At 38.8% G+C, this 13,747-nt stretch overlaps 2 protein-coding genes across 4 annotated transcripts in view; one reads left to right on the plus strand and one right to left on the minus strand.

The window, feature by feature from the left end:
* Positions 1 to 562: 562 nt before the first annotated feature.
* myl2b (myosin, light chain 2b, regulatory, cardiac, slow) lies at positions 563 to 5,737 on the minus strand. Of its 2 annotated transcripts, none has more exons than XM_057357620.1 (7): positions 5,669 to 5,737; positions 2,530 to 2,619; positions 1,882 to 1,957; positions 1,677 to 1,781; positions 1,273 to 1,351; positions 1,121 to 1,169; positions 563 to 943 (listed from the first exon to the last, which is right to left on the minus strand). In XM_057357620.1, exons 1-7 carry the CDS (start codon positions 5,669 to 5,671, stop codon positions 839 to 841), a joined length of 507 nt encoding a protein of 168 aa, XP_057213603.1. In that variant the 5' UTR covers positions 5,672 to 5,737; the 3' UTR covers positions 563 to 838. The 2 variants fall into 2 exon arrangements, with proteins under 2 accessions (XP_057213603.1, XP_057213604.1); XM_057357621.1 differs by having other exon boundaries at positions 831 to 943; positions 1,106 to 1,169.
* Positions 5,738 to 10,011: 4,274 nt separating this feature from the next.
* The window catches only part of cux2b (cut-like homeobox 2b), a 139,018-nt gene continuing 135,282 nt past the window's right edge, over positions 10,012 to 13,747 (plus strand). The window contains exon 1 of one of the 2 annotated variants that reach the window (XM_057357597.1): positions 10,012 to 10,293. In XM_057357597.1, coding sequence (XP_057213580.1) covers positions 10,231 to 10,293 — 63 coding nt within the window. In that variant the 5' untranslated portion in view covers positions 10,012 to 10,230. The remainder of the gene's footprint in view (positions 10,294 to 13,747) is intronic. The other variant, XM_057357593.1, reaches the window with a different exon arrangement.

Raw genomic sequence — 13,747 nt, forward strand, 5'->3', positions numbered from 1 at the left:
TGCAGGTTGGCCTAATTGTTTTTTACTAATAATTTATTTCATACAGGTGTTTTACCAGAATTACCACAGGAGCAGTCAGACATCCTCAAAGTGTCACAATAGTGTGCATGTTTAAATTTCAAATCTAACAAACTTCTAATTGTAAAATATTTAGCTTTTGTGCTTGTTTTGTGCCATTGTCATTTGGTTTGTTTTCATGAAATATAATATCTAACCTTGTCTCCTGCATGCTTTCAGACTGTGAAGTGTCTGGTCAGTATGAAGTGTATGATTCAGGTCATTGGAACACATTGCTGGTGAAACTAAACTTTTGTGTATAGGGCCTTGACAGCATTTGAATTTCAGAATTGAAAAAATACAACGTTAAAAAAGCACAGGAAGATCATATGCAACTTGTTATTTAGTGTGATTAAATCTACATTTAATGTTTAATGATCATCTTATTATACTTGTATTAGTGATCGTCTGTAATGTTAAAATATCTACTCAGACAGTAGATGGCAGTAAAGACTACCGTTTAGAATACAGAGAATACAGTAACCACAAATTAATTTAAGCCATGCATAAAATCTCTTATCATCATTGCATTATTTAACACAATATCAAAGTGTCATCTGAAAACAAATGCTGGAGCATTTCTCACAAATAACTTTTTATTTAGCACTGCATATCATTTGGGTTCACTATTAAAGTCTTGATTTTGCAACAAAAACATTTCTGTATACATAAAATCAAAGCCACCTCTAATATTTTTGTTAAAAAGAGAGATCAGCAATATTTGTTTCCCATACTCTGAATAAAGCATGTTTTGTTAGATGGTGCGTGGACAGGAGATTTTTCACTCCTGGTCTTTTTCTTCTCCGTGTGTGATAATGTGGACCAGATTCTTATAATCCAGATTACCTGCTGCGTCTGGAGGGAACGCGCTAAACATTTGCTCCATCTAAGGAAAGTTAGAAAAAAAATGTGCCGTTACTCTGGATGGATGTGAAAGCTTACAAAAAAGAAATCATAACAGACAAACCCAAACTCTTTCTATTCATTGGTGTACAAGTATTGTGACATTCCTGTGAACACACAATGTATAATACACCAAACTAGTGACCTCAAGAGGTCAAACCTCTTCCGGAGTGAATCGGTCTGCTTGTGTCGTCAACATCTTTGTCAAACTGTGGGGCGAGACAAAGTTTTGTTAAACCTGAGACAGATCATACCATACGACAAAACCTGCTTGATTTTTATGTGGATGTGTGTAATTATAAATGTTCTCACAAATCCGTTTTCAGTGTCCCCTTTCCCTCACCGTCGAACACTTTGAAAGCATTCAGGATTGTCTCTTCTGCATCTGCCCCTGACAATATAGAGACATGTTAAGAGAGAGCGTTATGCCAAAACTCCCCCCCCCCAAAAAAGTGCAAAGATTCACACAGAAATCCTACTGGAGTTTCTGAAATAATTGAAGACGATCCTAATGGGAATATTCATATAGGCTAATACGAGATCTTTCAGAACGCACTGTTCCCAATTGGGTTTATATGACTGTAAAGGAAATGACATTTTTAAATTACTTTAAGAATTAAAGTAACAACTCTCCTAATAAGATCCTGCCGGACAAACGGAAGTTCACACAGAATTCATTTTCACTTTACGGCGTTTGGATTCTTTCAAACATTTACCTTTCAGCTTCTCTCCAAACATGGTGAGGAAGACGGTGAAATTAATGGGCCCTGGAGCCTCCTTCAGCATCTCATCGATCTCCTCCTGTTTGACGTTCAGACGGCCTGTGGAGACGGGGGTCAGAGGTCAAAGCCGCTGTCAGAAAGATCCCTCAGCCGGCACGCAAAAGGACAGCGACACACAGCAGAGATTAGTAAAGCCCACCTAAAGCTGCGAACGTGTCCCTCAGGTCATTCTTGTCGATAAAGCCATCTCTGTTCTGGTCCATGATTGTGAAAGCCTGAAGCGGATGAAAGAGAGAAAATATTGTGAGTGAGAGAGAGAGAGAGAGAGGGACGAAGTATGACTGATGAATGGCTCTTTTTAAGACGCGCTTAAGATTCCTTAAAAAGTGTTACACTGAAAAAAATACAAAATCATCTCTCTTTGTGTATTTCATTTCGTTTCCTCGTGTCTGTTTGTGATACGTGAGAGAGAAAGCATTCGTCTGCACGCTCCCATCACTGCCATCTCGGATCAGAGTCATGCTCATCCTGTTTGTCGTGATCTTTTCACAGTTGCTTTGAGACCAGAGACGACGTCTGTCCTGCTGCATTCTCCACGCAACTTCTGCAGGCTTGACAGCAGGTTCAGTGTGTGTGTGTCTAGGGTGTAAATCACTCCGCTGTGCTAATCGTTACTGACAGATTCTGAATTATTCACGAGCGATGATGAGCGATGACATATTGAAGTCACATATGGGAATCTCGCCGTTCTTCTTCAAATGCTCAACATCACAGCGAAACAGGCATGATAAAGAACGCCGTCACAGCCATTAGAGTTGAACAAGTGTATGGTTTGTTAACTTTGTACCTCTTTGAACTCCTGGATTTGTGTCTGCTCAAACATGGAGAAGACATTTGAATTGGCTCCTTCTGCCCTCTTCTTTGCTTTTTTGGGTGCCTGCAAAAGCACACCAGGCATAACATGTGACAGGTTACAAAAAAATACATATACTATATAAATAAATAATATGTAAATAAAAATATATAAAGAGTACTTATAATATATACTATATAAATCGTACACTATAGCCTATATTGTAGAATAGTATTCATAATAAAACCAAAGAACACATTTAACATATTAATATCAGACAGGTTTATTTCACAAAACAATATGCCTTTTAATAACTTATTAATGAAAAAGGAGTTCACGGAGGGACTTGCGGGGTTTATTTGTATTGGAGACTGTCGCTGTCTGTATTCTTCATGCCGGTGTTCTGCCAATTTATGCATCCCTATCAAATTTTGCTACCTCCATACAAAACAGGACTAACCCCTCCCCCAACCCAACCCTTACACCTAAATAACCCCTCCCCCAACCCAATCACAACACGAGGGTAGCACAAATTTATGGGTAGCATAAATTGGCAGAACACTGGTTACTGCATTTTTATACTCGGGAATATTTTTCAAAATAAGATACACGAAACATGTTACTGTCGTAGATATTCCAAATCACAGCAACCGACGCGTCTCCGGAAAAAACGCCGTACCCCCCAATCGCCACCGGCTGGCCGTTTTCAGAAGAGCACCAGACATTATTTCACTTGGCTTCAAATGTTTTGGTGGACACGTTAATTCATTAATATATTGTTAGGCATAGCCTATTCGTCTCTTATGCATTTATGCAATATAACGTTCCAAACCTGAGAATGGAATCCAGAGGATTCCTACGTAATTTGCGTAACGTTATCTGTAATTCATAGACGGGGATTATGCTAATTAGGAATGCGCGTGCATGCACGCGTTATTTACGAATGATTGGAATTATTTAACATACACACGTTTTACTATCAAATCTTACGTTTACGAAGTATTTGTGAATCTGGAGGAGAGTTTTCGGGAAGGTCTGTTTTACACGCAAATGACTCGGAATTTATTCATTTATTTACGAATGTTTCATGAATGAGGCCCAATGTCTTTTCAACGCGATTAACGAAGTCAGGACAGTCTGCCAGCAAGCAAGTTGCTTGTAATATCAATAATCGTTTGTTGGTAGGTGACCGGAGGTGAGCGCGCATTAAAATTCGCATCTACGGAGGCCGACGCGTTCTGGATGTTGGATTGTGGGATTGACAGCGGCGCCGCAAAACTCGAGCTGGTGTTGTGAATTTCACTGGAATTATATGACGAGACGTCAAAAGTCGCAAGTGTGTCAGTAAAGCGAATCTGGTTTGTAAATGCCGAAGGTTTATTGACGCTCACTCACGCTAGACCGATAAAGACATTGATTGGACCACAGAGACGCAGGTGAATCGTGGGTCTGTGGCGCCGCCATGTTGGACAGGTCATGATCGCTTCATAAACACATACAGGTAACTGACGGAGCTGAGTTTTAAGGGATAGAAAGTACATTTCTCAAACGCTTTAAGGGGTTTATATTTACATAAATTACTAAAACATTTTATGTGTCCGGTTACTTGGAATTCTTATAGTTAGGATGGATGGACTTGGAAAAGTATTCATTGTTGTGAGTAATTGTAAAAATTCACACCTGTCAATCTTTGCTTTGTCTTATTTTTCCTGGTTAAAAATAACGTGTAGGCTAGATGTCAGTAATGTAATATATTTAATGTACATGGCCAGAACACAGCATGTTTACTTGGAAATTGTGTTTTAAGGTGTATACTTATGCTATATTTCATACTGTTTATATTTGTGAAGCACTGAAACTGCTATGATGTGAGAAATAAATGCTCTTTTAAGTGAGTTTATGTGAATGTAAATATGAAATGTAAAATTAGCTCAGAGAGTGCAGAGCACTCAGCCAATGGATCAGATGTGGGATTATAAACTGGCGCTGAAACGCTCTCATCTCTGAGCCTGTTGATAGATAATCCTACCAAGACAGGATTAATCGCCACTATTTACATTCATGCCACAGAATCTGGAAAACATTGCAAGATGCATTTCTGATCGGTGACATCACAGGACAGCTGCTGGATTAGATTTTAACAGTTGTCCTGTAGATGAGGTGAACTGTAAAGTACTTTCTTTGAAGGGTATTTTCAAAAGTTTTAAACAGGGAAAATTGTAATGCTCTGAGGTTGCTTTTTCATCTCTAATGGGGAGATTTCATTTATGTATCCGTTTCGACTAAGTTGATTCTCCCAAAACTTTTAGGAGAAATAAAAACAAATGAGTTAATCGTTGATATACAGTATGTATATAGAGATGCAAAGTTAATGTGTAAACGGCTGCTCATATTATTTGATTTTGAACGAATTAGCTGAGAAATGTTTGTGTTGATCTTATGTTGAGACTTCTGATGTTTGATTGCAGATTTTGGTATCTTGTCAAATGTGAGCACAGCATGAGATGTTGTTAAAATCCCTTCTAGAAGCTGTGATAACTGAGATCTGTTTTTTTTTTTAAGAAAAATTAGAGATATTTCAGCAGGAGACTTGGGTTTTCACTAGGTCTAAAAGAATTTGCTGTATCTGTTATGATGTTCTTTTTCAAATATTCTTTGTGTATTTTCTTTCTTTCCTTCTTGTGCAATGAAAACGTATGTATCCATCTTTGAGAATAGAAACAGATTATTTTTCATTAATTTCCCATTGAAAGTAACACGAATAAAACAATCAGACAGATGTAAGTGGCTCTGAGTAACTCTTACCTTGATTAAAAAAACCCACACATTTAGCGTTTGTTTCAAACACAGGAAAAACTAATTCTCTAAATTTTTTGTTTAATGTTCATGTGAAGTAGCATGTAAGTTAATATTGGTTAAAATTGTAAATAACTACAGTTAGTATGAAAATATAGAAGGCTTCTGCTGTATTTTAATATAAGCATGGATAGAAAGTTTCCAATATCTTGACCTGGCACCAAACATTAACCAGTTTTCTCAAAGTATATATTTTATATATATATATGTAGTTGTTAAATGTACATCCTTTGCCAATGTAAAACATAAAGGTTTCTAAAAGACAAATCAAACTCACCATAACTGTAACTCTTCAATCCCAGGATAGCGAGCAAAAGTGATATCAGACGGAACTGTTAAAACGCTGTTTGTTTTTATATATAAATATAACATACCCTCCCCATCTATGAATACATTTTCCATGATGGTATTTAGTCAGTTATAGACTTCAGAAGTTATTATAAGAATCCTGATTTAAAGGCTTTAATAGATCAGCCGCCCGGTGGCTTTTAACACTGGACAGTTGTTACCGGACTTTCCTAAACCATACAGTGCGTCTGCTTGTTTGATTGACAGCTTCATTTGTATAAAGCCGGTTTCTAATTGCCTTTATTTATGTCAGTGCGATACAAATGTGTTAGAAGCTCTACATTTCCATTTTTAGCATGTACACTAAAGTTGAGTTTGTGTTATGTGGTGCCAGAAAGAGTTTGGACACTCAAATCACATTTAAATTTAAATCGGATCCAAAAACACAACTGATGTACTTGTTGCATCAAAGAGTACAGAACAGTACTCTACTCTCAGCCAGTCTTGTCTCATTGTTCCAAGGTTACCACAGCGAGTAGGATGCAGTTCATGGCCTGATCTGATGGTAGAGCGGAGAATGGGAAGTGGGGACCTGACAAGAGCTGAGATGATAGAGCTGGATAAAGAAGGACGCGGTCTCTTGACATGTCTTCACCACAAAACTTCAAATGCTATTAGATTATTAATGATAATCTTAAACTATAATTTATTTTATTATTAAGTTTATTTATTTTATTTAGCCTTGTTGTGCAAGTTCTCTGGAGCTTGTGCAGAGGCAGCAGCTTTTGCCAGAGGGGAACTGGAATCCCCTGGTTGGGCCTGGGTTCTCCTGAGGTTTTTTTTCTCGATTAGAGTTTTGGGTTCCTCGCCACCGTTTGCATACTGTTTTTGCACTATCTGCCTGACCGGGGGGGCTGCTTTAGAATCTTAAAGTTTTACTTAATTAATATTGCATATAGGAATTTATTATCTGTTATATTTGACCTGTGCTTCTCTCTCCTTTATCCTAAATGTGTGCTCTCACTGAGCGTGTGTGTGTGTGCGTACTTGTCTGTGTACGTACGTGTGTGTGTGTGTGTGTGTGTGTGTGTGTGTGTCTCTGTGTCTGTGTGTGTTGGTGCGTGTGCGTGTTGTGTGTGTGGAGTGTTTTGTGTGTGGGTGTGTCTGTCTTCTGTGTTTTCAACCTTTTCTTGTTTTTGCAGGTACAACTTTGATTGTTTTGCTTGTAGTCAATGTGTCTCATGTGCAGCTGCTTTGTAACAATGAAAATTGTAAAAGCGCTATATAAATAAAGTTGAGTTGAGTTGAGTTAAATGTCACTGCATTAGATAACAAAGCAACAAATTATTTTTAAGCCTTTGTTCAATGACTTGTGACCCATTGCTGTTCAAGGTGTTTGTCTCTACGAGCACAAATGCAACATGCGTTGATTTCTTTGTTACAGTATGTAATGCAGGGACATTGTGACGTTGTCATGTCTTAGGCCGTGTTCAGACTTGACTTCTTTTTCGAGGCTGCTAGCGTCTGTTTTACATTATAATCCTATGGAGTAAACGTTCGACTTTTCTTAAAAAAATGTCCTACGTCAAGCTCCTTTTTTCACAGCGAACCAATGACAGAGACCTGTCGTTTCCATAACAACATGCGAGGAACGTGATTGGTTGAGAAGGCTCAAGCTCGAAAAAATAAAATGGCGGCCGAAACGCCCGTTGGAGCATAGTTTTGTATAAATGTAAGTTTCATTTTCACTTTCAACAACTTCTGATTGCATTTCTAGTGAGAAATTAGTATTGTAGTTTTTATATATGTGATTAGTTATTGCAAAGACGCTCTCTGTTTATAATTCAAATATACTTCCGTTACGCTGCCTATCTGTTTCTCTGGGCTGCCTTCGTGCACGGACGCTGCCTCCGAAGTCATGGCGCTCGGCTGCTATTTGTAACCAAACGCTACCAGTGTTGTTGTTTTTTTTTTTACTAAAAAAAGCGCCTTTTATTGTCAAAAAAGAAGTCAATTGTGAACACGGCCTTAAGTGTCCAAACACTTTTTGGATGCATTGACATCACAATCAGGTCTGAAATAAAGGTTTAGTCCAGTACTAGATAATGATGATGTTATCAGGAGGTGTAAACGCGACCTCTGCTCGCTCTCTCGTACACAAACCCATGCAGTGTGCACTAATACTGCATTACCACTACACCTTTAGAAGCGATATATCACCGGCTGACAGCGGGAAAGACAGTTTACCCTTCCAACTGTTTTCCTATTTTCCTATTTTTGACCGTTCACATAAAAAAAAACGTGTTTTGAAATGGCTCAAAGCATCCATAAATTCTTTAAAGTCTTTTCACTATGGACCGTTCCTTGGTCATCTTTTCTTGTGCCTTAATGCAATGATAACGTTCATACTGAAATATTGTTGCCAGCTGGTGGCAGTCTCAACAAGCTTCTGTTTTCAGGCCTGGAGCAGATCAATATATCAGAGTTCAGTAGCTCTGACCAATACTCCTGGAATGATTTTACCGGCCGTAGTCAAACATTGATGTGTATCTAGGCCACTGCACATACGTCATCAAGTGCACGAGTCAACCCTCATATCACTTCTGTAGGTCAGCAATGCCTTCTAATGTTTTATTTATTTCACGTCATTAGTAGTGTGAGTTCATCATCACATCTTTATAGACTTCTAATAGACCACAGACACAAATCTCGCACTCCTCCGTTTCAGATTATCTGCTGTTGTGAGGCTTTGCACCCTTGAAATATCTACATATTTAGATTTGAACAAAAGTAATAAGTGTTGGTGCGTCAGGCTTGTATATCAGAACTGATTTAAATTTCAAATTTAACCGTGAACCGTATCAAAACAAGATATATTATTCCTTTCTTATAAGACCGATGCAGTCTTTCCCCCCCGAAGCAATAAATAAAAAGCAATAAAACAGAAACTTTTAATAAGCACCTTTTATATTCCCGGTAGTTGGCTTACAAAGTGCAAATATATTTCTGCTTAAAAATAGACTTGCTTTTGGTTTTAATAGCGGATGGAAGAATGACAGATGTGCTCGCGCAGTTATTGCTCACGGTCCACGAGCCAGCGGAGCAGTTAACCTCTTAAACCAGCTCATTTGAACACATTATTATACTGCTAACTGAGCATTTCACATGCTAAATTCACGCTGTTTTCCTAAACGGGGAAATAAATCCACACAGACCTTGTAATAACTGAAACAAAGTTTATCGAAAGCTTGGCTCTGCTTATATTAACAACTTTTTAAAGGAATTCCAGTTTTGTGTAAAGAATTGCGACCTGCATTATGCACAGCGTGATTTATAAACCTTCCTCCTAGGGTACGTTCACAGGTGAGATTTTTTTGTTTGACCTTCTAGTTGCCATCACATAACCGATAAAAGCACTTACTGTTAAAATATGTCATTTGGATAGTGACTTTGAAATCTGTGCTGTTTGTCATTTATTTGTTAATGTAGTTACAAATGCTCTTCATTGTAAAGGCTACTTGGGTAACAGACCAGTCCAATAGAAACAAACCTCCACAAGAGGGAGCATGTGTCAACATTTCTGCAGAACTGTCTATTCAGAATTTCAAATGTTAATCATACAAGCCCATCAGAACATTTGTGTGTTGTTTTTATTATGCCTAGAAAGGCAATCGGATTTGGTTTGATTGTTTGTATTTAAGTGTCTTTTGTAAGAGAAAACACCGTTACATTTGCTATTAAAAGCAATATCTGAGATAAATACCTAACAAACGTGTCCAATAAATATTAAAATTGCATGCCTTTATATCAGTAATGTGCTGTGAAAGATAAACTGCATGGACTGTGCGCAGGTTTGTGCCATTTGTTTTTATTTGCATATTTTTCGAGAAATAACATCTGTGTTTATTTTTTATATTACCAGTTAATATATTCAAATCCCCAAATTGTTGGAAAAGCACATTAACATTTGTATATTAGTTAAGCCACGTCTTTATGAAACCTTTGTTTTATATATAGAATTATTGTATACTTTATAATTCATAAGAGAAATATTAAAATAGCCCAGATGTCAAAGCACACTTCAAATGCTTCATCTTAAATCTCATCTGTTTATTCTCCAAATGAATCTTTCAAAGCATCCGTTCAAATTTGCAAATATCATTATTTGTGCCTCGTTAATGATATGCAAACGGCAAAGTCTAAAAAAGGTTTGACGATTTTACGCATGAAACATATGGCGATGCGCATTGGTTAACGATCGCGTTGTTCTCCTTCCAGTTCCCAGACGTTATCGATCAACCCGTTACGTCAGTATTGATAAGTTTAACAAACCCAAAATCAAGTGCAAATGGCCAGTTAATCCCGGGAGCTGCACTAATGCATCCATATGCATTCATATCGCATGCACCTGCTCTCGTGCGCATCCGCTTTTCCAGAACTGTTATTTTTTTCAACATTTTTTCCCATGTGGAGTGTAATCGTCAACGCTGTTTAACGGGGGGAATCCAGCCCATATATTTCTTGTAGCCGCTCTTGAATATTGTGCTCAAGATGGCCGCCGATGTGGGATCGATGTTTCAATATTGGAAGAAATTTGATCTTCGGCAGCTTCAGGTTGGTCTTATTTCTCACCTTTTTCGTACGACGCGATCGCGTACGAGCTGATGCACCTTGCGTTTCGTGCATTTTGGGGACTTTAGAGGGACGGGATGCTGCTGTTTCATTGATAGTTATTAGTAATTGATCCTCTTCTGCCTTTTGTTCGGTTCAATCATTGATCAGGAGCGCGTGAGAGCTGCGGAGGCGCCGCTGCGTGCACCGTCGCGCATTAACGCCGCGTTTAACCTTATTTGAACACTTCTGTCATGAGCTTTTCTGGACACGGAAACTTTTAATACCTTTGCACGTCTGTGGAGTGCAACTTTTTATCCGCGTAATGTGTTTTATTCTCATGCTAACGGTGAACGGTGACGCGCGCGGCTCGTGCGGCTTTTTATACATGTGGTACTTTATTAAATAAACTTATCTTATATGTTTGATGTTGTATGTTGACTTTAGATCGTTTATTTATTCCTTATTGTCTTTATTAGTCTGTTTTACTCATTCTGACACGTCGCACCAGTAGAGGTTGTGTTTGGGAAAGTTTATGAATTTATTGTTGGCGTGTCATTTACTATGACATTATTAGTGTTAACAGTAACCATTCGTGTTGCTTAATGTTGGTAACGTTTAATGCTCGTGTTGAGGGTTTAATGTGTGCATGTTTCCCGAAATGAATTTGCCCGAATTAGTCTAGTATTGGATCTAATATTACTAAATTAAAAGTTTGATCTAAATATGGCTTTAAAAAAACTCATCGTATCGTATGCAGTTATGATTCTACTTTATTGTGAAAGAACTACATTTTGTCTTATGTTGAGCATAATTCAATAACAGAAGGTTGAATGTTCTGTACGTCTTTATTAAGTATAGGCTACCTGATGTAAACACCATTGAAATAATCAATGGTGATTATTTTATTGAATTGTGTTACATATTTTGGGGCTTTAAAGAGGTTTTGTGGATTTATGGAAGCATGCCTGTTGTTGGTATTTTATTGTTGGAGACAACAGTTTTTGTTTTGACAGGCAACAAACCAGTGCGTCGCGTTCAAACGCGCGCTCAACGTTTGTTGCAGCTGCAGTACGCACGCTCCCATTAACCATACGACGCGTCGCGATATAACCACAACGCTCGCGGACGTTCCCTTCATAACCAAGGAAGCTGCGTTCCCGTTCTGACAGGCGCGTCGCGTCGCTTGCGTTCGCGCTTGTCGGACTGTGTAATTGCATTTCTGCTAATGTTTGTAAATCAGCCGCGGCCAGCGCGAGGGCGCAGACTCACTCCTGTGATTGATGCTGTGTAACATGAGAAATGACAAGAGCATGCCATGCCATAGAGGAATCACATCTGTGTGTGTGTGTGTGTGTGTGTGTGTGTGAGAGAGAGAGAGAGAGAGAGAGAGAGAGAGTGGCCAATTGCTATTAAAGCCTGTCCAGAGAAGTGGTCCTGATGTAGGTTGTTATTGGAGGGTCTCATCTCTTCAGTTTGTTCACAATACAGGCAGAGGTTATTCAATCCTCAGATTGTTCATGGACACTGAGATCAAACATGTTTCCATTGAGAGCTCCTTTGGACAAATGTGTGATGCTTATTGTCTGTGTTGTGCTGAAAATAGCTCAGATATGAGCGGATATTGAAGATCAAGGGTCCAAATATGAAAGTTTAAGTTGATTTAAAAACCCATTTGAATGCACACAAACCTAGATATTAGCGAGGGGACGTGTCCCATTGAAGGACAGGAGAAGGGGGCTCTGCGGTGGAAATCAGCAGGGATCTGGTGATAGAATATTATATCTGGGTCACAATAATACTGTGTAATATTATGATTCTTTATGTTAATCGTATAGTTACTCAAAACTGTGAGGTATTGCAATTGTTTGTACGTTATGCTTCTGTCTCTTTCACATGCCCGGGACCTGTATTTTGTTTCAGTCGTTTTTAAAACAAAGATGCTGGAAGCGTTTGTGGTTGTAAAAAACCAGCACGCTATCGGATTGTTAAATGTTAATGTACATCATGCATCTCTTTGTACGGTGTGTTTGTGACGCTGATATCTCAATTTCTATTCCGTAGACAAGTTAAACAGCGTATGTTAAGCTGAAATCCATCTGTTATTGTTGTTTTGTTGTTATGAGTCAGTCAGTAAGACTCGCGCAGCGGCGTGTCTTTTTGTTTTTAAATGAATCCGGTCGACTATACGTTTGAGAACCTTTCTCCTTTGGTTTTGGCTCTTAGTTTGTGGAGTTGGTGTAGGTCACACCTGGTTCAGGTTATTGATGTGCTCACCTGCAGTCTGTGACGGTTTAAGTCCGATTGAATATGATGCGTGTGCAGCCGGCATGTGCTTCAACAGCATATTACATTGTTTACATGGACTGCACAGTTGCATATCCAAAACATGATGGTTTTATTTCAATGAACACATTTCTCAAACCGGCGTATTTGTCGTCTTTGTTTTGTAAATGCATTCGCTGCACATTTTCCACGTGTCTTTTCTTTACTATCATAAATGTAGTTTGGTGCACGACACGTTAACTTATTATTTCACGTGATTTATTTGCATGACGTTGCTTCTGACTTCTTTCTGAATTGAGTCGGTTTAGTCTGTGCTGTCAGGGTTTTTGTTATGGTCTCGTGTGGCCCCCATGGGACATCATGTCCGTGGCGGTCCCTAGGGTCCCCTCGCCCACTCTTGAACTTGGACTCCGCCGAGATCCGATGATCAGTTGTGGATGGGTAAAGGTGAAGTGCTGGAAATATTCAGGAAGTTAGTCGCAACACCTTTAATGTGTCCAAAAGTTCACATGTGGAAAGTTTCAGATCACCCAGTTGTTATTTTACAAACCCGATCCCCCCGTACACCCCCCCCCCCACGCCCCGAATGGTGCGCGAGTGCTTGTATTGACCAGCGGACGAATAACTTTAGGAGAGGGGGGTATCTGTGGCTGACAGGTGATTTATGAGGCTCTTTGTCTGTGTTGGTCTGTAGCGGAGCATCTGGCCGTGTCAGATGATGTTTTTGCTGGGGTCTGTGGCTTATGCCTGTCGCTTTGGTTGCTCTCAAATTACATCATTTTATACAGCAGTTCCTGTACTGCCATTAATCCTCGGAGGTGTTTCTGTGATATTCCCGCGTGTGTGGAGAGGCGTTGTGTGTTTGATCTCGGGGGAATTGTTCATTAGGGGGATTTTAGGGTGCGTTTTTGATATAAATAATAACAGTCGGGCTCTTTCTGTGTTATATTCTTTCACTAAAAAAATTTAAAATGAGTTTCGGAGAGAAAAAAATCTAATTTTATAGGATGAAATCCTTGTTTAATCTAGCTTTAATTTTAGTCATTTTTTTGTGAATGTAGTCTTGCATATGTTTTTTTCCCAGAGAAAAAATCCTTCATTAGACTTCCAACACTTAAAAAAACAATAATTTGTCTTCCGTGTATTATTACACACAGAAGTTATACAGAGC

Source organism: Triplophysa rosa, linkage group LG17, assembly GCF_024868665.1.
Source record: "Triplophysa rosa linkage group LG17, Trosa_1v2, whole genome shotgun sequence".
NCBI lineage: Eukaryota > Metazoa > Chordata > Actinopteri > Cypriniformes > Nemacheilidae > Triplophysa > Triplophysa rosa.

Coding starts and splice junctions, on each gene's coding strand:
- myl2b (XM_057357620.1), bottom strand. Junction 1,782..1,881: donor GGACACGTTCGCAGCTTTAG/GTGGGCTTTACT, acceptor CCGTCTCCACAG/GCCGTCTGAACGTCAAACAG. Junction 944..1,120: donor ACCGATTCACTCCGGAAGAG/GTTTGACCTCTT, acceptor AACTTTCCTTAG/ATGGAGCAAATGTTTAGCGC.